The 25,078-nt window shown below is 40.8% G+C and overlaps 1 protein-coding gene across 1 annotated transcript in view; it reads left to right on the top strand.

Moving 5' to 3' along the window:
• The window catches only part of LOC149280952 (nuclear factor of activated T-cells, cytoplasmic 2-like), a 40,932-nt gene extending 18,304 nt beyond the window's left edge, over positions 1-22,628 (top strand). The window contains exons 5-11 of the mRNA XM_089499916.1: positions 315-487; positions 3,148-3,288; positions 10,616-10,671; positions 10,992-11,118; positions 11,398-12,096; positions 20,447-20,554; positions 22,597-22,628. Coding sequence (XP_089356042.1) covers positions 315-487; positions 3,148-3,288; positions 10,616-10,671; positions 10,992-11,118; positions 11,398-12,096; positions 20,447-20,554; positions 22,597-22,628 — 1,336 coding nt within the window. The remainder of the gene's footprint in view (positions 1-314; positions 488-3,147; positions 3,289-10,615; positions 10,672-10,991; positions 11,119-11,397; positions 12,097-20,446; positions 20,555-22,596) is intronic.
• The last annotated feature ends 2,450 nt before the right edge of the window (positions 22,629-25,078 follow it).

Here is a 25,078-nt window from a genome sequence, read left to right as displayed (position 1 = left end):
CACTTTGCTACAAAATTGCTCTTTATAAATAACAGCAAAGCATTTATGTTTGGCTTTAACTCTTTCAGTTCTTCCAATTCCTGAAATCTAGGAGAGCCCTTTGAATGTGGACGATATCCTAATATTATTTCTTGAAAGCATTAAAATCTGTAAATCATCAATAGCGGAACACAAAAATCACATAACGATTAAACAGATTGTTTAAAATGATATGTTACAGAACTGGAATTGGTGCAGACATGTTCATTCAACCCATTTATTACATCAACATAGTTAATGAAGATTAATGGGGTTTATTTTTTTCACCTCTCTAGGATTGACTGCGCTGGAATTCTGAAACTGAAAAATGCCGACATTGAACTGAGAAAAGGAGAAACCGATATCGGGAGGAAGAACACGAGGGTTCGCTTGGTCTTCCGAGTGCACATCCCAGAAGCCAACGGCCGGATTGTGTCTCTGCAGGTGGCTTCCAATCCGATTGAATGCTGTAAGTAGCCGTAAAAATATTTTCTGGCGGTTCTCGTGTCTCCGTGGCACGTGGGCCATTATTTTAGGATTGCCAACAGACTTGGAAACACCAACCAAGTCCAACCAAGTGACAACTGTCACTTAAACTCAGCTGCAGAAACATGATGGTTTTTTGATGTGGGGCGTCCAAGGTTTTTCGGCTCTAGAGATGACACAGGTAATTCCAAAAGACTTGCAATATAGCTTGGCTGATCCAATGTATTGAAACATGGTCTATACCGGCCTCTGTTGAATAAGGAAATGGCATGAACTAAACCTGACTCAAAAAGAACGACTAGTAAAAAAAAAATATACAACTACAATTTCCTTAACATGACGAATGCTAAGGATTTGATGTATTTGAACTATGTAAGCGTGCAATGCTCCTGCTTTACTCGCAGTATCGTTATAGCATTCTTAGATTGAACAGATCTGTCATCGTGCCAACACACTATTCTCAGTGCCCGGTTGTTGCTATTAAACAATACACACACCAACTAACATATCCTCAGGCTGATTACCAACAAGGGACTTCCTGAAAGGTTTGTCTTGTTGTCAAGAGGGTGAGATAAGCATCGGTTTGCAAAATAATGGAGGCACGGTCTCTCAGGAAGGCAGCACGGCCTGCCACTCCACCCCAAACCACTATAAGATAAAAAAGATCCATTGTAAAAAAATATATATACCCTAGTGATACATTGTATCGGGCCAACGTAGGCATGGAGAGAGACATTCAGGACCTCAGAGGACTTTTCTAAGACCTTTGATTCCCAAAAGCCTATGGGTCATAGTTCTGTGCAACAAATGCAGATGGCGGCCGAATGGTTCTTATCTGCCGTCAAATTCCGTTGGCATTACCCTTGAAATCTTACAGTTTCAGCCCCTTTCACGCTAACTTCCTCGGAGTTGAAGGTGCCTGTGAAAGTGCATGGACTTGCGAATACCCCGGCTGGGTTTATTTACTAAAACATTATGCAAGCTATGACGGCACGCACTTAACTTAAGCAGCAAAGGCATGTTGAAACCCTAGTCGGAAACACATTCACACACACCCCCCCCATGTAAAAAGTGCTATTTTTCTAGCAATTTTTCAATTGTGACCCCATTACGTGAAAAAAAATATAAAAAAACATACCTCTCTGCTGTCTAAATATTAAAGTAAAAAGCTCCAAAAATACACAAGACTTTAAATCATGTAAAAATGTAAAAGTAAATACCCCTCAGCGGTCTAAATTCCCGAGTATGTAAAGAGTAAGTAAAGAACATAAAACACAGAACATAAAAAAATAAACATTTTTAAGCTTCAACTTTTTTTTTTTGGTGTAATTTCCTTTTAAAATGACAAACAAATGCCAACCCTAAATGTGTTATATGGAGATCCTTTTTGCTTTATCTGATTTATTCTTCGATGAAGACGGTGAAAATAATTTCTCTATGGGTACACATGACATAGTTGTTTTAGTTGGAAGTTGGCTTGTATGAAATGGATATCTAAACAGCTGTGGAAAGCTGCGCACATCATAAAAAAAACCAACCCAAGACAATCTGGCAGCCCCCCCCGGATTATTTTTCTCTGAGAAAGCCTTGGCTGGTATTATAAACTATACATTCTTTTTTTTTTTTTTACTTGTTCCCATAGAAAAACATGGCTCGCCATTGGCTGAAGTACGGTGTAAGATTTCAAATGAGAAGTGTTAAGCTTCCTGCCATATGAGCCATTTAAATATAGTATTTAATAGGGGAGAATGACAGATGTTTTGGCGGGGTCTGCCGAAATATCGGAGCGCTTCAAGGATCGGATCTCCTCCGCGGTTTATGGTTAGATACCCATTTGTGGCAAAAAGACCATTGGCAAAGGCAAATATCTTGCTATGGCTGGTGCGGTTTGCAAACTTAGCAGCTTTTTACAGCTTGAGTGATCTAATGAATTATAGCTTAGACAACAAATCTCTCACTGTGAGTATCGCAAACCAGATGGCTCTGTATTTTAACCGTTTGCATTCCAGCGAGCGTACAGGATAACCCAACGGTGGATGCGCGCAAGTAGTTGTTGGCAACCCAGCTAAAATGTCAGAGGTGCGCCTACTACCCTTCTCAAAAACTAAATTAGAAATGGATATGAGAGTCCTTTTCTTTGGGTGCACCCAATATTATCTCATAATGTACTCTCCATGGTGTCGTCACCGGTCTTGAACACATAAAGTGGGCATTTTCAGCCAAATTTAACATGGAGGGCAATGCTGTTGGGTGTCCCGAATCTCCAAAAGCAATGCTGCCCCAGAAATAGCAAATCTTTCCATGTCAAGGCAGCAGCATCGTGTTGCCCTCTGTTGGATGGTGAGGTGTATGACTATACAAGTCACTCTATGCATGGCATACAATTGCGTATTGGAATACCTACTACAGTCTATAGTTTTTATCCATTCTAGAAGAGGCATAAGATATTTCTCTCCTGTGGCCAACCTTCTAAACCCCAAGTTGTAGCCACCATTGTGTTGAGTTGACCCCTTGGCTTAATAGTAGTCCTTTAGACCTCTCATGGTTAGACCTCTCGAGACAACTTTCCTATAGCATTGCTTATCGAGAGGAAGAATGTTGGAATACAATCATGTTAACATTGGTTTGCATTTATATCTTTAGCCCAAAGATCGGCTCACGAGCTTCCGCTGGTGGAAAGACAAGATATTGATAGCTGCCTGGTGTATGGTGGACAGCAGATGATCCTCAGTGGCCAGAACTTCACAGCAGAGTCCAAAGTAGTCTTCACAGAGAAGACACCAGGTAAGGGGATAGTTTATTTTCTATTTTTCTTCTTTGGACGTTAGTGTTAATAGGCAGAGATTTGGATCTCTGGAAAGATTTTGTGGTAAAACAGACCTATCTTAAAGATATCCCCGTCCAGTACATCAGCAGGTCTGTTATTTTATTCTTTCTTCTGAAGGTTTGGTTACATCAAAACAACACTGAAACATCTGAGAATCGTTTCAGGTTCTAGGGCAACGACCTATCAGTGTCTACTTTTGTGTCACATGACAATTAAGTGTTCCCAGCAAAAAAATAATTAAAGAGGCAACGTTTTACTTGATAAAATAATGACTTCTACGGGAAGTATGGGCACGTAACAGGTGAAATGTATGTTTTTAAAGCTGCATTTAGTTATAAAAGCGTTACATTCAGCACAGAGGCTCAGCAGTACTTTAGACCGAGGAGCTCACTGTTAATCATTATTTCTGATTGTTTTACTTGTAGGGGTCTGCAGTAATCTGCCCCTTAATCCTTTGGATACTGGCACTCAGATAGTTAAGGCTAATAGAATTCTTGCCCCGTAAAAAAAATTAAGAATAAGGGTATTCTTAACCCTTACCAGGTTGTAGAGACGAGGAAAGCATTACATTCCAGAATTTAAAATGTTAACTATGTCTCAGCCTTCGAGGGGAGATATCTAGCAAGCGAATGACTAACCTGCTGTGATGTCATCGGGATATCCCTAAAAAAAAACAATGAAAAACAGGAAAAAAAGCTAAGAGCGCTGATTAAGAAACAGCGGCTGTAGCACAGTTGCCATAGCTGTAACCAACGGAGAGAGACAGGGTGAAATCCAGTGTTTTGGAAGATTTCCCCTCATGACACAGGGCATTGGAATTTTACAGATGGTAAATCCTCATTAGCACAGACATCCCCCATCGCCGCAGCCTCTTGGCACGCTGCTTGGTACGGGGGCGAAAATGGACGCAAGCCTGTTCTTGATTGTTCTGCTATGGAACATAATTGTTTAAAGAGTATTGTTTTCTTTCATTATTTATTTTTGTAAGAAGGCTCGCTGAACCAAGTAAAGGCGGAGGGGGGGAGGGGAGGGAGGTATAGCCCCATCACCTGTTTTGAAATGAGTGGGCAATTTAACGTTTTTTGGCGAAGGCAAAGAAATTCCCCTTTCTCCCGCTTAGTCAGAGGCTCCTTATGAGTCACGCTTCTCGGTGGCGTTTCACGGAGTTACTGTGCGGGGCGCGGAGTTCGCAGGGCGCGGGATACACGGAATGTACGTGTAGGGGGTCTGCGGGCCGCTTCCAAGATCGGAACCCAGCTGCCGTTTATGCAAAGCGAGGAATGCATATCATAACACGGCATCTGCTTCTTGTGCGAGGACGCAGCCTCCGTACCCTTTTCAGATACACCCTAATCACGTACATCTTTATACACGCACTTATATTCCCTGTTCTTTCACCTACCCCCCCAACATTTCACGTGTGGAAATCAGGAAAACTGTGTTGCAAGAGGTGGGACGTGACCGCCTGTCCGCCCGCGCAGCTTACCCAAATAGCCAGCTCTCAATGTTAGCGGCCATGTGAAAGCTACAATGGAGGTCTCTGCTGCAACAGCGCAGACCTCTGTTGATTTTCCAGCTCCATGGGTTGGTCAGCCGGGGATCAGAGGATCCCCAAAAGCACGATAGTAGGGCAGATACCTAGGACAGCAGGACAGTGTCTAAAAATTGAGACTGCCCCATGTAAACAAGGACTGTTGGAAGGTATCCTGTCTTCTACAAATTTTTGCTCTCACTTTCTTAACTCCTTCTTTCTTTCCTTTCTCTCTGTGTCCTTCTTCTCCATTCGTCATCTGCCAGTCTTTACACTCTCTTCCTTTCTTTTACCATCCTCTACCTGCCCTTCTTTTCTCCATATTGTCTTTCACTCACAATCTTTCTTCTCTCTTTGTCCAGTCCTTGTTCTTTCTCTCTTTGTGCTTTCTTTCCCTGACATTTATTTATTTCACCTTTCTCTATCTGTCCTTCCTCAGGCCCTTCCTTTCCCTATTCTCCACCATGTTAAGCAGATTTACTCAACTATTGTAACAAAATACCGTTGAAAACAAATCTCATCAACGTCTCTTAGCGGCGCCTTTAGCTCACCAGAAGCGGTCCTCCTAGAAGGTGTGCCCTTATATTGTTTCAAATGTAGATGTGGACATTTTATAGAAGAAGAGCATGAGGTTCCTTTAACCGCTTCAATGCCACCGGCTCTCTAAATGATTAATTCGTTTGGGTTACTTAACAGACCTTCTACCACTATGTTTGGATACCACATGTCAGTCTGACCGCTAGGACCGAGGAATGCCAATGATGGCAGAACCACATTGTGTCTTCAGTAAGAGGTAGAATCCACAGTCTGGCCTCGATTTACAAAAGACTTATGCAATTTATTGGCTTTGGCAAGCATCAGACAGAAGGATCCCACGTTTCGGTCATCTAGGAGAATGGAAACCCCCCTTGTTTAATGCATTCGTTTCGGTTGTTAAAGCTTCTGGCTGAAATAATGTTTAGACACATCGGCCAACAAGTTTCCTTCAAGCGGAACTAGATATTACTTGACTTTAAGATACCAGGGAAGGCATACAACGATGATTAGCCAAACGTTGATCATCCTCTTACTCATGCAGGTAATGCAACCAACACAGATGGCTCCTTGATAAGGGTTAATTATTAAAATGCCCTGGTAGGTTACCATCATTAGTTGCCATTGCAGCAGAAAAAGAAAATACTGTTTTTATGTGCTTAAAAACTATTGAGTCACAATTCAACTTTATTTTCTCTATTTCACATTAAAGCATGCAGGAAATGCTATTTCTTTGGAACAGCATCTTTAGGATCAAAGAGTAAAATTGTGGCTTTTGATACATTCTTGTTAAATACAAGATATTACATTATTATAAGGCTTTATTTGCAGCCTTCATTTCTTTTGCGGTTCAATAATTTGTATATAAAGGTGAAGTGCCAAACCACATACTGTACCCGGCTTTAAATGAATCATTTTTGCACAGAAATGAAGAACCCACACGATCAGATAAGAGCAGAATCAAAGAGAGAGATGGGAGACGGAAAAAAAACAGGAAAATTATTTATTACTTATTTAAAACAAAAAAATAACCCATTTGATTTCCTTGGTTCGCTGCATGTAATAGGAGGGTTTTAATGGAGCTGGACAAGCAACAGCCAATGACGGACAGCATCTCTTGTTATTGGATAGACACAAGGTTCTATTTTAGAATGTTGCAGCTTCGATCTAGACTTTTTTTTTCTTAAGGAACATGAATATCATATATTAATTGAGATTCATTTACATCGAATGCCCGAAATGACGCACTGCATGTTTTTGGTTGAAAAATGGTTCACAAACCAAATTGTTTGTCTGATACTGAGTCCGATTGTTTTGTCGGTGTTTGGGCACAGATTTTAATTTCCTGCAGGGTGCCAGTAAGTCTAAGGAATGGCCTATTTTCCGTAAAGGCATCATCTCTTTGTATCCCTCTACACATGATAATCACCGTTCTGGACTAAATTTAAGCTATTTGCATCCATCATTCATTTGTCTAACAAGGCCCAGACTGGCCACCTGGTATTTGTTCGTTGGGCGGGTGGACAATAGGGCCAAATACTTCCTGATCGTGCTGCTCCAGAGGCAGATCAGGTCCTGCATTGTCCGGCCACACACCGGGAGACCATAAGAACGGAAGGCATGGCTGCGCTCATCCGGCCGGCTGCCACGTGTACTTTATTTGGAGGGCTTTAACACGCAAGGCGTATCTGGGAACTTTCTGGCTCTGGCTACCTGGGTTCCCCCTTGAAGGATATGAAGGTAGGGGGCCCGCTGACATTAGTGGGCTGTCCCGCTGATGTTGCAGGCAGTCCCTCTGACATCAGTGGGCGGCCCCACACGCCTTTGTTGGGAGGAGTGAGATGTGTCCCAATGCTGATCCCATGACCCGGTGTTTCCCCATAGCGACCCGGTGTTTCCCCATACCCCCCGGCGCTTCACCCGGAGTCTCCGGCGAAACACAGAGAGTTCCCAGTTATGACAACAGGGCCCCTTGGTCACCCCAGTCGGGCTCTGTTGCCACCTCTGCGCATGCACAGTATGTTGTGGTAAAGCAGGGCAGAGGTAGAGCTGAGTGCGAGAGCGGGACAAAGTGGCACATCGGTATCACAATCAGTTTGAATTCAATGCAAAGAGCATGCTGCCTGTCAAGGATCATTAGCTGAAGCAATGTAGTCTCTTAACCAAAATGAGCCTGTCTCTGTCATTCATAAAGTGCAGCAATGGACAGTTTTACTAAAACACTTTCACACCAAAAATAGGACTTGGATTTGAACACGTGGCGATCGCAAGACCTCTCGAAACAGCCCTCTCTCTCTAAAATAAAAAATTCAAACCCTGCTTTGAAAGAGGCAAACTTTTCGAAAGTAACCATGTCAGGAAGAGAAGCCGTACTCAGGAAAGCAGATAAGGTGTAAAAATGCTCAGCAGCTTGTGGTTGAAATAGCAAATGTTGGTATCCCGCACTGGATTAACGAGCCTGTAACACTTTGACTAAGCACAAAGTTCCCTGCAAGTGTAACAAATTGCATCTACGGCGAGATTTGGAGAACATTTTTTTAAGTTTTTCTTATATTTCAGATTTTTTTCGTTAATTCTTTACTTTTTTAAGTAGAGTCCATTCATTAATTGGGTGAAGCTAGCACTAAATTATATGCCATGAGGGCTATTTTATATGCAGCTTGGGTTTATTTGTTTATAGTTGGACAAATGTGCCTGATTTTCCGAGAGACCTTTGTGCAGAAGAGGTGACGCGTGCACAGCGATGCTTTACTGCTGCTGAAAAATGCAGAGGGAAGTACCAGCCTCGTATAGGACTATAGCATTACAGCAAGTGCCATAAAGCAAACTGGTGAGGGAGACAAAACATAGGAAGCGCACCGTCTGATTTCATGTATCACAACATGCTATATAAGTAAGGCTTACACATGGATTAGCATTGCAACTTCATTCATGCTACTTTGCTTCAGCTTCATACAGTAGCATTTGGTTTCCCATGTTGGTAGCTCAATAGCTAAAGGTAGCTCAACAGCTGTCCTTAATCTGTCATTTAACTCAACGGTGCTCAACTATTTTGCAACAAGTTGGGCTTTTTTTCTGGTTAAAACGTAATGACTAAGAACGTTCTTATATGATCTGTAAGAGCAGTGGTTACTTTTATCATCAGAATAAATCGAGTTTTCCTGAAGGGGGCATCATAATATTTACACGAAGCTTGGAGGGTTCTGGTCATGTGAGAAGCTTTAGTAGGCTCATTGTATGGTAGCTCTGATATGTTGGCTTAGGCTTGACATATGTTGTCAATTTGTCTGCTCCAGATCTCATGGCTCTTGGCTACAAAGTATAAAAGGACATGAATCTTTTTTTATTCGTAGTACATTTACTATCAGAGCTCGGGATCTTGGAGAACTCCAAGCCCTACCCTATGGTTATGGCAACCACATGTTCCCCAGTCCATGCCTGGCACGTGAAAGTTAAATAAACAATTACATTTGGGTGTTCAAAGCCATTGGTCCAGATGAAAGAAAGTTGCCTTGGACTTTTGACATTAAGGGGAAATAACTGACTGATCAAATGTCAACCCTACGTGGACAATCGCTGATCCCGAACCTTTTTCCTTCCTTTTGAGAGATTGTCTCATGCTGGTATTAAACCAACATTGGTGTTTGTGTGGGTTGAATTCTTGGACAGGGTTACAGCTCCTTGTGGCTTCAGTAATATTACCCTTTCCAGAAAACCATACAGTTTATCCATCCTATAAAGGCAGGTCTTACGGGGCACATTCTCTTAAGATTTTTAAACACTACCTATGAAGTTCTAGCAACCCAGCCATTTTCCGCCATACTAAAACTGCAAAACGTTGAGTGATTTTGAAGGCAGCTTCCCCGTTTCCATGTTTTTCCCCATTGGGGTAATCAGTACACATTGTACAACCCTTGGATGTGCGGACTTAGAATCCCTCTCCCATTTTTCTAAACCCTGATTGTTCACAAAAGTTCTTTATTGCCCGTTGCAAATTGAGACCGTAACGAAACACGAGCTGCTGATCACAGGAAGGATTCTCTCGCTGCAATGAATATAAAACTATTTTTTTTTTTTTTTTTCAACGCAAGCTATTTTAATTTAAAATCTGTGAAGTTATGCCAGGAGAAGACTAAATGAAACAAAAATACAACAGAGTGCGCATCTAAACACTAATGTCGCTCTGTGTTATATAGATTAATCCTGCTTTAAATGCCCACATATGTACAAGGGGAAAAAAAAGGGCTTATATGAGTTTGTGAACGTCGAAGATTTAATTAAGCTTTTGCGTGTTTAAAAAAACGAGAAGACAAAATTAGGGGATTGTGCAACCGTGAGATTTATTCGGAAAACAGGCACTTTTAATTTAAATAAATTACTTTACAAAGAACGGTCACCTACTGAGCTCTCGGCGTCATTAAATGTATTTAGTAAAACTAGTAACTTAGAAATTTGATGGCAGATCGGCCCCATTCGGCCCCCGTCTGGTCGCCCGTCTCTCCTCCTGTAAAGACTCAAACCTTAACCCCTTAAGGACAATGGGGGGTCCCAAAACCCATTGAAAACAATGCATTTTGAGCCCGTACATGTACGGACTTTGTCATTAAGGGGTTAATCAGTCGTTGGTCTTGTGTTAGAATAGATAGGCATATGGCTCCTGAATCTATCTATTCTATACACAATTTAACGTAGTAACGTTAACAACAAATTCAGTTTTGATGACTGCGTTGAAAGGCTTGGACTATGGCATGTTGGAACAAAGGGGAAACAATGAAAAGTACAAACAATGGAATTAATATATCCTCACGGTCCGAGCCGTAGACTGCTTAATTCATTTTGTACGAACAAGAGAAGTGTGAAGTATTATCTGAAAATCATGTCATGAAATAGCCGTGAGGCGCCTTGTCTTAAATTAGTCCAGATTAGAACATGCCTGAATTTCTTTAAAAACCCTTCAAGTTAATTGTCAAAAACTAATTATGTGTTACTGTCAGGTTTGTATAGTCTTCCATCAAAATATTCGAATATACTTTAAGTAATTTGGTAAAAAAAAAAAAAAAAAAGAATAGATTAAGGACAATTGCAACACAATGGAATTGGGCGGCCAATGTCATTTTATTTAAAACAAAGGTATTTGTTTTCTATATCCACAAATGTGATGACTCCGTGATTGGGTCCAAAAATTAAAATCGTAATCAATGTATTTTGTGTGTTTTTAGATGGGCAACAAATTTGGGAGATGGACGCAACAGTGGATAAAGATAAGAGCCAACCGGTAAGAAAAGGAATTTGTTTTGGTTTTTTTCGTAGTACATTTTAGTGTAAATTCTACACATAGTCTGATGTATACCAAGTGTTGTGTGCACACTAAAAAACTGCAAAATAAGGGGACCCGGAGACTTTTTTTCGATCTTGAGGTTATGACATCATAGAGATGAGGGTCTTTGGGGCCTCAATAAAATGTATCAAAAGTCACGATCTCAGGCCGAAGTATATAGCATACAAAGCGTACAAAGTACATAGTACTTTAATAGGGATAGTGCAGTTCCAATAACCTCAGGGTCACCGTAAATCATTATATTTTTCTTATTTCAGAACATGCTTTTTGTAGAAGTCCCTGAATATCGGAACAGACACATCAATGCTCCAGTGAAAGTCAATTTCTACGTCATCAACGGCAAAAGAAAGCGCAGTCAGACCCAGCACTTCACGTACCATCCAGGTAAGTGAATAACGATTTATTGGATATGTTTATCGGTTACAATTAGAATATTTAGTGTGTTAAAATGTTAACCGAAACAAAATTTTTGGACGCGGGGAAGAGGCAAGAAGTGTGAAGAACATGAGCACACATGGGTGAGTGTGGATGGGAGAGGGGCTATGATTAAAGCACCATTAAGGTGGATCTAGTTTGGTTGATGGGGACTGTAGTTCCTCAACAGATTCAATACAATTAGAGAAGAAAAAATAGTCTGCATTATTCGTTTTGATTATATTTCAGTGCCATCTATTAAAACCGAGCCAGTTGATGAATATAATCAGCCGATCCTGGGAAATAATGTACACGGTGGTCTTGCAACAGTGTCACCAAGTTACTATTCCCAGCATTCGTTGGGCAACGAGTCTCCATCTTGCTTGATCACCAACTTGGTTTCATGTCAACACGTGCGTACAAATCTGCCCCCAGAGTCCCCAGAGTCCAGATATCACCAGCAGAATTCCCCAGCAAATCTTTACCAAAGGAGCAAAAGCCTGAGTCCAACTCAGTTAGGGTACCGTCAACCACCCCTTATGGCTCCACAAATCTCCGTTCCAGATTCTCACAGATCCGTTCTTGTCCACGCTGGATCTCCCATCCAATCTTCCACCGTTCTCCATTCTCCAGCCAATCCACAACCATCCCCCGTAATCCATTATTCACCAACCAACCATCAGATGAGGTGTGGCAGTCATCAGGATTTCCAGCACATAATGTGCTCCGATCATTTCGCATCAAGCCCCACGCGAGCAAGTCAACCACTGGTCAGCCAAGCACAGAGAATAAGCCCAGGTCCATACCCAACCGTCATACAACAACAACAACCAAACAGCCACAGAGCATCAAAAAACGGACCTCCTGGATCAGAACAAAAGGAAATCTTACCAACTGGAGTCACCGTTAAACAAGAACAGAATCTGGATCAGGCCTATCTGGACGATGGTAAGGAACAGACACTTTATGTTCAATGCATTTTTTAATTTAGTCTTGTCTGTGTTTAACGAAAGAGAATTGTCGCTACGCATATTTCTGTAGGGTTCAGGTAACTTAAAGAAATATATGTACCACAGCTAACTACAATTTATTTACCCCTGCCCCCCCAGTTTGATTATGGTATATGAATCGAATGTGGACAATAACGGTTTAGAATAGTATGTACACCAATTATGAGGCATTAAGAAAAATATCTATATATTTATTTCTTAAATATTTTCCATGTACCTGAAAATAATAATTTTTTTTGTGAATTCCAAATGTATTCCCATTCTACAAAGCTACAGAATATGGTGATATTATAGAAAATAATTATTATAATTATAAAATCAAATCATAATAATGTGTGTTACAAAAGGGGTATAATCACCAAACTATGAGCTTGAAAGTGAATTGCGATGGGGTGGGGTTGGGTTTTTTTTATTTTGCCCACCAACTTAACAATGCATTATGAAGAGCCAGTCTTGGTGAGTTTCTCACCTTATTGGAAGAAGAGCTGAGCTGGCCCTTCATAATGTATAGTTCAACCTATGACAGGTCCAACTCAGCCCTTTTAACTATTCACATCATTTCTGTTAGAAATCATTCTGTGCATAAGTGTCAGTGTTCTGGATACATTTTTAGAGAGATTAAAAATTAAGTATATGATGCAACCCGTAAATGAAGTCAATCCCACTCTGAATCAGAGGTAACACAGAACATCTGGGCCTTCCCCCTCTCCTCATATCTGTACCGTTACCGATCTAAGCACCTGTGTCTCCGAATATGTCATTCCACTCAATGACGTGCCGTTACACATCAGTACACTACAGCTATAGAGTGCCAGCAGATTCTGAAACCTAGGGGACAATTTTTCTCATAAAAAAAACCTGATAATGAATAATTCCATAACTCATTAGCAGCAGATGTCACTAATGGCAGCATCAAAGGATCCACTGGCGCACCAAGAAGTCTTTGGAGGCCTCCTAGCATCTAAGGGTCCCCTGTGCTCCAAAGGGACTTCATGGTCCTGCATTACCCCTCTGTGATGAATAGTTCCGCCACAGTCGGAGGTATAGCCGTCAGATTATCTACAACAAATATCTAAATACACTGTATCTAGTCCTTGTAGCCCAAGGTGAAACTCAATTTGTAGACAATTGTGGGAACATCTAAACAATTGGTTCCTAGGGGCAACGTGAACCGTCTTGTTGGGTCAACTCATTCCCGAGTTCTACAAAGCTTCAGTCTCCAAACCTATCCAAGCACTAAAACCCTATGGCGCTAATTTCTGCTGCAGTTCCACTTCTCCCCTGTGTCGAATAAATTCACGTGCCTTGGGTGTCCTCTTGGAACGTACGCTGCACACCACCGAATTGTTCATTATTTTGCGGGAATGTTAATAACACAAGCTCTTGTAAAACAGATCAGGACATAAATGGCTGCGGGGCAACTCATTGCCAGTTTTGTACAGTAACAGTGGGGCATTGATTAGGCGAAACTGCCGTCTGAAACTGTAACTTCAGACGGCAGAGTAGAATATGCACACATCCGAGTTTACGGTAATCCTGTTTAAACACGGTATCCAGCTGGGACTTCAATTTCCTCATGCTAATTGAGTATGTCAACCCTATAGTTGCTGGAGGGGACACGTTTAAAATAAAAAAAAATTTAAATGTGAATTCCTTTCAACTTATCAAAGCAAGACTGAGTATTGATTATTTCAGAAAAATTATTAGCAGTCGAAATATATAAAATAGTAAAAAAAAAATTATAAAGGCGCAGCTAGAATAATATTTATAATTTAAACAGCAAAATTAAATGGAAAAGTTTTGAGCGGTTCCAGAAAATACAGTAAATATTCTGTATCAAAGTATAATTAAGATGTATTAAAAATAATAATAATGTTCCAAATTTATTTAAGATTTAGGACATGTAAATATTTATTTTTTTTAAATTTGTACATTTCAGGAACTTGACAAAATATTATATTTTTGAATGAAATAAAAGGCCTATTAAAAGTTAACTACCAAAATCCTTCTAGCCCTGCTCTCTCTATCTCTTTCTCTCTCTCAAAATGGGGAGTCCGTGCCAAACGCAGAATGAAAGTTCTTTGGGGTCTGTTGCCCCGAGATGTTATTTTCACTAAAACAGACGCGATTCTGCCAATGCAGAGCCACAGAAAGAGAGAGTTAAATCAAGAAAGAGTCATCCAGTGGCCGCCAGTCATTTTTTTTTACATTCCATTGCATTAAATGTTCTTTTTTTTCTAAGAACAACAACAACCAAAAAAAACCGTGATAAAAAGAGCCGTTGTATACTCATGGAATTGTCTTCAGGAGCCCAAAGCTTTTTGGCGTAGCCACAGACTAAGACACAAGACAGACAATTTTGTTTAAACCCCTTTGTACTTTTTCATTTCATAGACAGAGGACTTTTTATCAAATGTACTTTTTTTTTTAGGAATATATTGGATATTGATGTATTTATATATATGACCTCTTTACGGTTAATCCGCAGAATGGATACCGTCTATGGCCGCAGCGGTGTATTTACTCAGCGATCTCAGCTGCCGTCGGCATCCTGAATGCATTAAAAGGCATTGCATTCAGTTTATGGAGGTCTGATGAGGTGGCACAGCCTCCATAGCATACGTAGGCAAGTTGGAGAGGTCAAAGATGTCCCCTGTAACCAGCCCATTGTGTGGAGGGGCCTTGATTGCCGAAGAGGACGATCTGCCCATCGGTTTTGTAGCGGGGCCTTGTGTACGTCACCTCGATCCCTGGCAGGAGCCTGAGTTCATCAGGTTCCATAGGCAGTAGCTTGGCCGTGATCTGGGGATTTAGCCTGCCCCTGTCTGGCTAGCTCTGCATCCTTAACCCAGAAACCTGAGGTAGATTGAGGGCTCCGGGGGGGATCAGCATCTGGGCGACCTACAGAAAGCAAATGTTGCATAACCACTGAACTTTAAACCCACAAATGTCATTGAATGCTTAGAAATAATACGAACCAGACCCAACTTGGACGTATTTGAAATGAATGTCTTCACGACTAATCAGAAACACTGTGGTTGGCACGGGGCTCGTTATTCGGTATCGTGGACTAATTTTGGTTTTCGTGTGAAGTTTAAACGCTGCAATCAGACCAGGCATTTCCTGCCGAGACAGCCTACCAAGAACCACTTCTTCTATGGTTTCAGTCTAACCAGCCATCTTTAAAGTGGCAGTCATGTTTTTTTTAAATTATTTTATTATAAAGAAACATAGTTTTCTTCATTGGGAAATAAGGCACTCGCACCTTTACCTGCTGCAGCCTGACACCTTTCATGTGCATGCGTGACTGCATGTGTGGCTTGCAGATATGCAAGCGTTGGAAAGTATTACTTAACTTAATTCTATTAACTCTTTTCATGTTGTAAACGACAGTACCCATGATCCTTTGCCAGCTTATTGCCAGTATAGGTTAGATAACCCTTACTATTCTGCATGTCTCACTTTCCATAACATTTTCATGAAATTCAACATCCCCAAAACCAACTTTAATACAAGCTTTCGGATATTTTTGGAATAGTCTGAACACGGCTTGGCGTTTTCTTCTTTTTCAAATATGTCTGCTATGAAATTTCAGTTTTTTAGCGTTTTTTGGGTACTAGTCAAACCCCAAGATAGGTCCATGCCACCGATGGAAAATGTATGCTCTACAGTGCTAACAGAGAAAATTAAGAAATATTTCCTTACCGTAGTAACAAATCTTAAAGGAATATCTGTGTGTAAAACCGAAAAAATAATTCCATGTTTTTGGCCAAAATGCTTCTCTTTGGATTCTTCTTCTTGGGAAGACAGGGTTCAGGAGTTATAAATCCCTGTTTTCCGGTGGTCTGGTAATTTCCTTTTTGTGGTATATGGGACTGTGATGTCATACCATACGTGGCAGATATTTAAACCCAGAAGTGGTTGATTTTGGGGCAAAAATTGCGATATTGTCATGGGTCAGGAGTTAAGAGTCCTTAGCGGCCTCAAGGGCGCTGGTTGATGACGTGAGTCTTCTTAGGGTCTGGCTTGGAGGACTAACACTTCAAGGACATCACTGCATCAGAACTGCTATGATTCTTAAAAGATCGGCCCCATTCGGCCCCATCTAGTCACCCATTTCTCCTGCTGTAAAGACTCAACCCTTAATCAGTCGTTGGTCTCGTCTTAGATTGAGGAGCCATATGCCTATCCCATGTGTAATTCCAATTACTCTTACTGAGAAGAAAAATGGAATTAAAACCATTAATTAACAGTTTTATCACATTTGAGTGTTTAATAGATATGTGTGGGTTCTGTGTGGTTCTTCCATTTACCCAAACAGGTGAAGGTAGAGTGATGGACACGTGATGGTCTCCTCTGGGAAGCTTCGTTATAGGTTTAAAAAAGCTTTGTAAATTTAACATGTTTGTGAGAGGACACATTAAGCGGTTTTTAGTCCTATTTGTGAATAATCTCAATTACCTAAAATGCAGTGTTGAAAATGAATGGTAGTGAAAGGCGTCCATGAAACGAGCGCACTTATCTTCCAAGGTATCCTGAGGTTAGTTACACGTTCATTAAGAAAGGCATTAATAGCTCAGAACCCTGTCCTCTTCCAATGGATGACACGGAATATTGCGTTTCGCTACTTAGGAAGGAAGGAAGTGACAGCCTCTCGACTTTGTTAAATACGGGTGTTCTTTAAGCTTCAAGATGTTTATAATACTGTCACAAAATGATGTATGCTGTACTTTCTGGAATACAATGCTCTAGAAGGAAACTAAATACCTTAAAACAGGGTTACAAATACCAGGATTGACGGTTTAAATGTTTTAAAGTTTGATTTCAGGGGGCGGGCTGGCATCTTGTGGCCAGGGGGGGGTGCATATCATGCCGAGTGCCTACCCCCCCATGAAACTAACACACACAACACTAACACACATACTAACTCTAACACCCCGCACACTTTCTCACACCCACACAGACACCCACAGACTCACTCCAACACACATACTCGCTCTAACAACATTGTCTAAAACACATACTCGCTCTAACACACATACTCGCTCTAACACACATACTCGCTCTAACACACATACTCGCTCTAACACATATACTTGCTCTAACACACACTTAGCTTGCGCAGATCCTGTCTTCTGAGCAGTTTATGTTATGAGCTGATGCGCTACTGCCATGCTACTGGCACGCTATTGCCACGAACAAACAGGCTCTATTTGGAAAATTAGGACCAGTCCTGGGGCAATTGCCTCCTAGACCAACCTGGCCCTGTGTACCTCTTCTCCCCCCAAAAAAGGAGTTTACCGTTTTCACTCTTCTTTTCTACTTGACATTCTACCATCAACACAGGGCAAACAAATTGTAAGTGTGGACTATTCTAGGTGTGTAACTTTACACTCAGTACACAGCCCCTGCTTAACCAATTGTGAATGTGTAACATGCTGTTAACCATGTACTATAAGAGCCAAAACAGGTCACGTCCCTAATAAGTATGTTATATCTATACTGCCCAATACTCATATAATACAATTATATAATTAGAAAAGAATACAATGAAACCCATAACAATACCTAAACTGAGAGGTTTTTGTACTTGTTTATTTTAATAAGATGTTATTTAGAATAATTTTCCAGCAAGAGTCCCAGAATTCAGACCACAAACCTGAGTCATTTCAGTATAATTATATACATAAATTGCAAAACATAAAAAGAAAGTGGCATTTTCTCCTGGTCTAGTTGCCTGTTGTTCCTGCTTTAATGACTCAAACCTTAGTCTTAGATTCAGGAGCCATATGCATATCCCATTCATGTTTAATACCCTCACTGTATTACCCTCTACCACTTCTGCTGGCAGGTTGTTCCATTTATCTACCACCCTCTCTCTAAAGTATTATATTACACACACTCAAGAATCGTAATATATATACGACAGCCAGCTTGCCATCCCATAATAAACACATATTAAATACGTTTTTTCAGCATCCGTGGCTTTGGGGCAAAACAACGTAAGAGTGGCAGCCACACATTTCTAAAAGATTTAAAGGGGTTGCATTAAAAAAATCTTTTTTTCCTTATTTTTGCCTATAAAATTGATACTTTTCAAAGATCTTGAGTGGTAAATATGACAGCGATCCTGGTTTTCTGTGGCAGAAGAAACTTTATCCAGGGAGTCCCCCATCCGTGGCACCCACTCAAAAATGCGTTGGCACCTTGACAATCCAGGAAATGAATTGTCTTTGCAAAACAGTGTGCTCTGCAGCGCCTGGATATATCGAATTTGTTATGATAGCAAAACAAATTCTATGGAAACCATTGTGAAAGTGTGAGGCTCTCTGTTTGGGAGGGTTGGGGAAAGCCGTTTCGGGATTGTTGAATTTGGCAGCCTCTTCCTCTTGGAAGAGCAAAGGCTTTAATTTGGGGGGGGGGGCAAAGAATGGGGAGGGAGTCCATGGAGAGATTTTTTTTTTTACATTTTCCATACCAGAAATCATGCCAACCTGGCACAAAATCATCTTCTTTCCAACAGTTCCATTCCAAACATGTTGGGTCTCCTAAAGATAGTCTTCCCAGTGGCTACAGAAGGTGGAAAAAATGAACCATCCACGGATTAGGACACACATACAATAAAAAGAAAATCACAGGGGCTGAGTAACCGGGTTTCCTTTTATAAACAGCTGCGAACAACGTTCTAAACTGTGCGTTGAGTTCACCAGCTCAACCCCGTGAGTTTATTAGCTACTGGAAAACTACTCCAAGGTTTAAACATTTCCTTAAGCATTTGAATCTAAGATTGCTTCTACAGCAACCCCTTGGATATTGAAGGGGTTAATCTAAAAAAGTGAATAAAAACATAGAAGTAGAATGCTAATATTTTAATTTTTGTTTTAACCCATCTTATTTTACTGGATGGTTAGTTTGAAGAGGTCTTCTGCATTAAGTCCCCATTCAAAATCAAGGCCAACATTCGGAATGCGGAGGTTTCCTTGGGTGTTCCCCAGCTTAGCTCCTTAAAACTTGGCGAAATATCTAAAATACACCCAAAGTGTCCTTGGATTTGTATTATTTGTTGATCTCCACGCATTCTCCTCTGACACTGCATTGTTGAAACTTGCTCTCCAATCCACGAGATTGCATAGACGAGGGAGGCAGTCTGTGTTGGCACACCGTAATATTTATGATTAGCATAGGTGAGGTTAAGTTGTGTGCTGCGTATTAAACACATATTGCCTAAGGGTGCTCATAAAAACTAAAATTAAAATGCCAGCTTATTTAAGATGCATCACATTCAGGTCCCCAAAGGCATTTACAGAAAAGGTATAAAAGTGGTAGGTCTTTCCTTTTCCTTGTTGTTGTTCCCTCCTTTTTTCAGCCTTCCCCCCTTTCTACCCCCTGAATTTTCCATGTTCTTCATCACAACCTTTTCTGTCTCTACCGCTCTGCCACTCACACTGTCCTCATCACACTTTTTAATCATTCTCTTCTCTCTATTTTCCACCCTGAAATTCTTGCTGTTCTCCTCCTTTCCCCAAATGTCTCCACTGTGGCATTTTTTCTGTACACTTCTCTTTCCTATCACTGTTGGTCTTCTCTCTCCTCTTCCCTACCTCCACTCTCGTATTATTGTTGCCCTGCTTTTTTGGAACATCATTTATATACTTCAAGAAGAAATTAAAACATCTGTGCAGTCATTCCATTTTATTCTCAATCCGCCGCACCTGCTTGGAAATCACATATCCAAACTCAGAAGGTACATCCTTCCTCCCCAGTGCTGAACTCCTGCAGTTTGCCCTCATCATTCCTCATTCTTTCATCACCTTCATGCTGTAGGGTGGACACTTTGACCAGAGGAACCCTCGGTGGCCTGATAACGCTTCAGCTACCTGTTATGCCTTTTTTCCTCTTGAAAACAGGATATGTAGATGACGTGTAGCCAAGCAGAACATAGGATTCCTCACGGTGCTCTGCCGAACCTTAAAACCTTACAGCTGTTACAACTATTACGGAGCATGAGAAAAACAACAAAGTTTTTCTAAAAGGACACATAATACTAGGGAATGGATTATGGTTTTTCCATGGAGGAAAATGCCAGCTTTCAAGCTGAGAACAGAAAGAGATTTATAGAGAACCGTGTCTGGGTTGGCTTCCTTTGGCCCAACTCCCCATACCCTTCCCAAAAAAGTTAGAATGCAGATGAAGAAGAACATTGTTGTGAAGGGTTGTACTTAATCAAGCATACCTGTCTACTGCAGTGGCCCTTAAAAATGTACCTTAGGCATGTTATAATTCTGTAGATTTCTATACTTGGTCTACCCTCGATACACATTCTTTTACTTTCTGCATGGGTGCTGGTGCTTGCCCCAAATTCTTGGACCAGCCCACTTGCGGAGAAAGAATGGAAGGTATGTGACCCCATGGTGAAGGCCCGGTTGCACACACAACATGCAGGCAGCTGAAAGAAGCCTCTGGGATGGTAAAGGAATGAGCGAGGAAGAGATAGGGTAAGGGAGGGAGGCAAGGAGGTAAAGAGTGAGGAACAGGATAAGCGAGTTAGGGAGGGAGTGTGTATGTATGTTGGAGTGTAAGTGGTTATCAGCACGAGTGTGTAGATGTATGTAATGTGTCAGTATGTATATGTGTTAGCATGAATAAGCATGTATAAGCGTGTTCGAGTGAGTTTGTAAGTGTGTGTTAGAAGGAGTGTACGTTAGCATGAGTGTATATGTTTATGTGTATATGTTTATGTGTTATAACTGGTTAGTAAATAATGACACAAATGCTATGACATGCTTTTCACTGCCTGCTTGCAATTGCTGACAGTGTCTTTAAAACTATAATGTCCCTCTGTAGATAGATTCAACGTGAGTTTTTTTGTAGTTGCGTTTGAAAACAGTATATAGTTTTTTTTCTTTGAAAATAGAAGAGAAGGTACGTTCGGTTTTATTGTAAATCACACTTTCCCACTCACCGGTCGATGAGGTTCATTATGACAAGCCATTAGTGTGGGCAACGCTTTCTACTTATCAGATCTCTAGATAGGAAATGCTAAAAAAGACTGGAAAAAAAGCTTTTAGACCCAGCTAAAGAACAGGAAGTCACAAATGAGAGTAGATGTGCAAACCATCAAAGTATTTACAGAGTCAACTGACGACTACAGCACATGATGAACCGTAGTGTCTGATCGCCGTGTTCAGGGACATTCCACTTAGCAAGCCTTTAATGCACGTATACACATATTATATATATATATATAATTATAGAACATGGAGTTAGATGGCTAATAAGAACCATTTGGCCAATCAAGTCTGCCGGTTTTTACACCTTGAACGCATTGTGTAGACAAGCTGGGCAGCCCATTGGCTAATTCCAGACACCCAACCAAATACAATGTATCTATCCTAATGGGTGCACATGTCATTTGGGATGGTTCAGCCAGTGGTGGACCAGAAGGTCAACATTTCAGTCTCCTATTGGCTACATGTACCCCCCACCTGCCATGTTTTTTCTGTGTGTGTCAATTGTCCCGATTTGGATGGCTGGGATATTGGGAGGTACGCTGCACGGGCTTTACGGGACATTAAGATCTTTTTAATATATATATATTTTTTATACTTACTCAACACACAGAGCGTCAGCTGAATTTTATTAACTTAAGAGGATTCCTTTTTTTTTGTTCAAAAAAATAATTTTAGGGCAAAATATGGGAAATCCAGTCGGGAATAAGTCCCATCAACTCAGTCGCTATTCTTCCACCTTCTTTCCCGTACAATGTTTTACAGATGGAGGGAAGCAAATGGTCATCAAATAACCAAATTAAGTTCTTCTCGACATCTTGCTAGGCAGCCCTAATAAAACTGGAAAGATAGTCCGTAATAATGCACGGCTTTTATTTCACCAGTGATTACAGAAACCACTTATCCAGAGAGAGAGAGAGAGGTCATCGCAACGCGACCTTTAATACCTCCCTTCCCGTTATCTTTTTTAAATGTACTTTACGTTGGAGATACGGCGCTCTCTAAGTGCCAGCGCAGCCTAAACGGAACCTGCTCTTTTCCCAACAGTTTTACAGAACAGTGAACTTAGATTCAGCCGCTAATACCTCGAACCATTAATGAAGGGCTAATTGTCCTCCGAGGCAGGCGGCCATCACTATCTGGCAACAAAAGTGCATTCAGCGGTTTAAAGCCCAGACCGCATTCAGGTGATCACTGCAGCTGGATGCATACATTACACGCTGAAATTAGGTCACGTAAATGCTATAGTAGTTTCAACATAACCGCAGAACCCCTTTGGATACCTTTTCCTTCTGCCTTAATGATTAAGCTTCAAAGAAGAAAAAAAAATGTTGGCTACGGCAGAGACGGGATCGGTGCGCCGGGCTGCAATTAAGGGTTAGAACGCTGATCTGTGAAATCTGATTTAACTCTTTTTGCCTTTCCATTAGTGTTTCGACCATTTGAGTCTTATGTCTTTTAATACAATGTATATAGCATCCATTGTGCTTTCTTAGATTGTTAAGATGATCTGATTTCTAAAATGAAATCGGTGAATTTGTGTGTATGTATATATATATATATATATATATATATATTTATATATATATACACACAGCAAGGGGGTTCAGAAAAGTTCGGGTTGTGTATAAGGCTATACTAAAAAACAGGGGCTATATGAGCCAAGAAGTATTTTTCTGCCATCGTTAAAAGGACGCATCAGCCATGATATCATAGCTGAGTGGTTCCTTTAAATTTTCCTCCTTGCAAGTGCTTTAAGTAGCCAATCAGTGGCCCCAAAACATGCAGTGCCTCTGCTCTGGAGCTGCAGCTTCTCCTAAAGGTAAGTACTCCATTTTTTACAGGGTTAGTAAATGCATAATAAAGTACTTACACATTACTTTAATATACATTCTTCTCATGGCACCGGAACGTCCCTTCAGCTATGTTTTAGGTACGGAACTTGCGATTATATGGCCAGGCGAGTCTTTTCCCATAATCCCTGGATCCCTGTAGCAGAGTTTTTTTGATCTCACAAAGGGTGGAAAAAACTGGTTTATATTTATTATAATCTATTAATATGACGCAGGCATGACAGTTCGCAGAATCTCCTTTATTTTCCCTGTATTTAAATGCTCTCATTATCCATAATCCTTAACTTTGATGACATCATAGCCTTGGATTCATAGGTTTGTGATAAAACTGGGTGTTGAGAATGCGGAGAATTTGTTTTAAATTAACGTTTCACTTTTTACAGAAACGCATGGCAGATGGCAACGAATTAATCGATATACGTAGGGTTTGGTTCTTTTGGAACACATATCAATATTGGCCAAAGAGGGAAACTCCATTTGTGGCTAGAGGAATGACTAGGAGGAAGACCAAGACTAGTAAACACTTAATAAAGTGTATACACCATTAGAGTTTTAGGGCTATAAAACAGGACAAAACACTCATACCCAGCAAGCATTCCAAGCTCATAGAAAAGAGAGTAGATATAAGTGGAACAGCCTCCCAGCAGACGTGGTAGAGGCTAATACAGGAATTTAAACATACATGGGGTAGACATATGGCTCCTGAATCTAAGACACGACCAACGACTGATTAAGATTTGAGTCTTTACAGCCTTACTGGCCCTAATGTGTCTCATTGGCCAGAAAATATGTTTCTACCAGGGGAGGAGGAAGGGACACAGGGGTTTGGGTCCCATAGGGCCACTGACTCTCCTAAACAAGGATACTTAGGAGGTATGAGTTCTAATTTAGTGTATTTAGTACCGACTTTCCACCAAAGTACGTGTATCAATTATGACTTTAATTATTGGATGACTTTAATTATTATAACACAAAAATAAAATAAAATAAAAATATATATTTTTTTTCTACTCAAAAATGATTTTTGCAAATCTTTTTCAGAGCTGATAGATACAAACCTTAGCTGGATACAAAACATAATTTGAGACAGAGTGACAGTGATCTATGAGTCAAGAAATGAAAGTAAAAGGTAACCAATTTTTTCCACCTTCTCTCCAGAAATGCCTTTCACTGACAAATTTTCTGCTATTTTTTTTTAAGCGTACTTTTGGCTCTGTTTTTCCCCCCCTGTCATCTCAATCTGCCGCTAAAGAAACATCTCTAATGCCTGCTTCCTGTCTTAAAGTGCTTCTTAAACAAAAATGTATGCGTTCCGAGCTGTCCTTTGCATGTTTCCGTTATCTTAATCAGATAACCCCTTATATTGACTTATGTGTGAATTTATTTAATACAGAAAACAAAAAAAAGGCCGAAACGGTAATCAAGGCTACCCATTTAAATGTTGGAAGCCCCCCCCCCCTGAATCTTTGTCTGCCCAGGTGTTTTCTAATAGGGAGGTAATGTAGGTTGTTGCTATTCCTGAGAACTCTCAGAATTTGACCCAGAGTCTCAGGTTTTAGCCCCAAACTCAGGGTCTCAGGGTGATACAGTCTGGAGCTGACTCCTTCATACCCCCCCCCCCATGATCATATATATAAGACTCCCAAACTCCTTTAAATAACGACAAGGCAAGGTTTCCGAGGTGGAGCCGTATTAGAGCCAACTACATAGAATCTTAACGATGGGTTATTAAAGGGTTAATATTCAAGAGTCTCTGGGTCAGACCATTAAGAAATTTCCCAGGTATGCTCATTACCCAGAACCCCGGCTGCAATGGGAACTCTATGGGGCCTACTTGCAAAGAGCAAATCATATCATCACCTTATCACCATAGCAACTAATAAAAGTGTCACCCCCCCCATGCCCCTGAAGCACTGTAAGCATTCCATAGGTTGCTATGGTGATAACTTAACTTTTAAACCTTTAGGCCAGAATACCAACACTGTCTTAAATCCGGGTGGTTGCGCGGTTGACTCCCGCAGGATAATAGGCATCACATGCATTTTGTCTGTGTGGGGCC

Source organism: Sceloporus occidentalis, unplaced genomic scaffold, assembly GCF_023333645.1.
Source record: "Sceloporus occidentalis isolate IW3139 unplaced genomic scaffold, rSceOcc1.0.p SCAF_143, whole genome shotgun sequence".
Taxonomy (NCBI): domain Eukaryota; kingdom Metazoa; phylum Chordata; class Lepidosauria; order Squamata; family Phrynosomatidae; genus Sceloporus; species Sceloporus occidentalis.
Note: the sequence above shows the minus strand (reverse complement) of the source record. Positions and strands in the feature narration are given on the sequence as shown.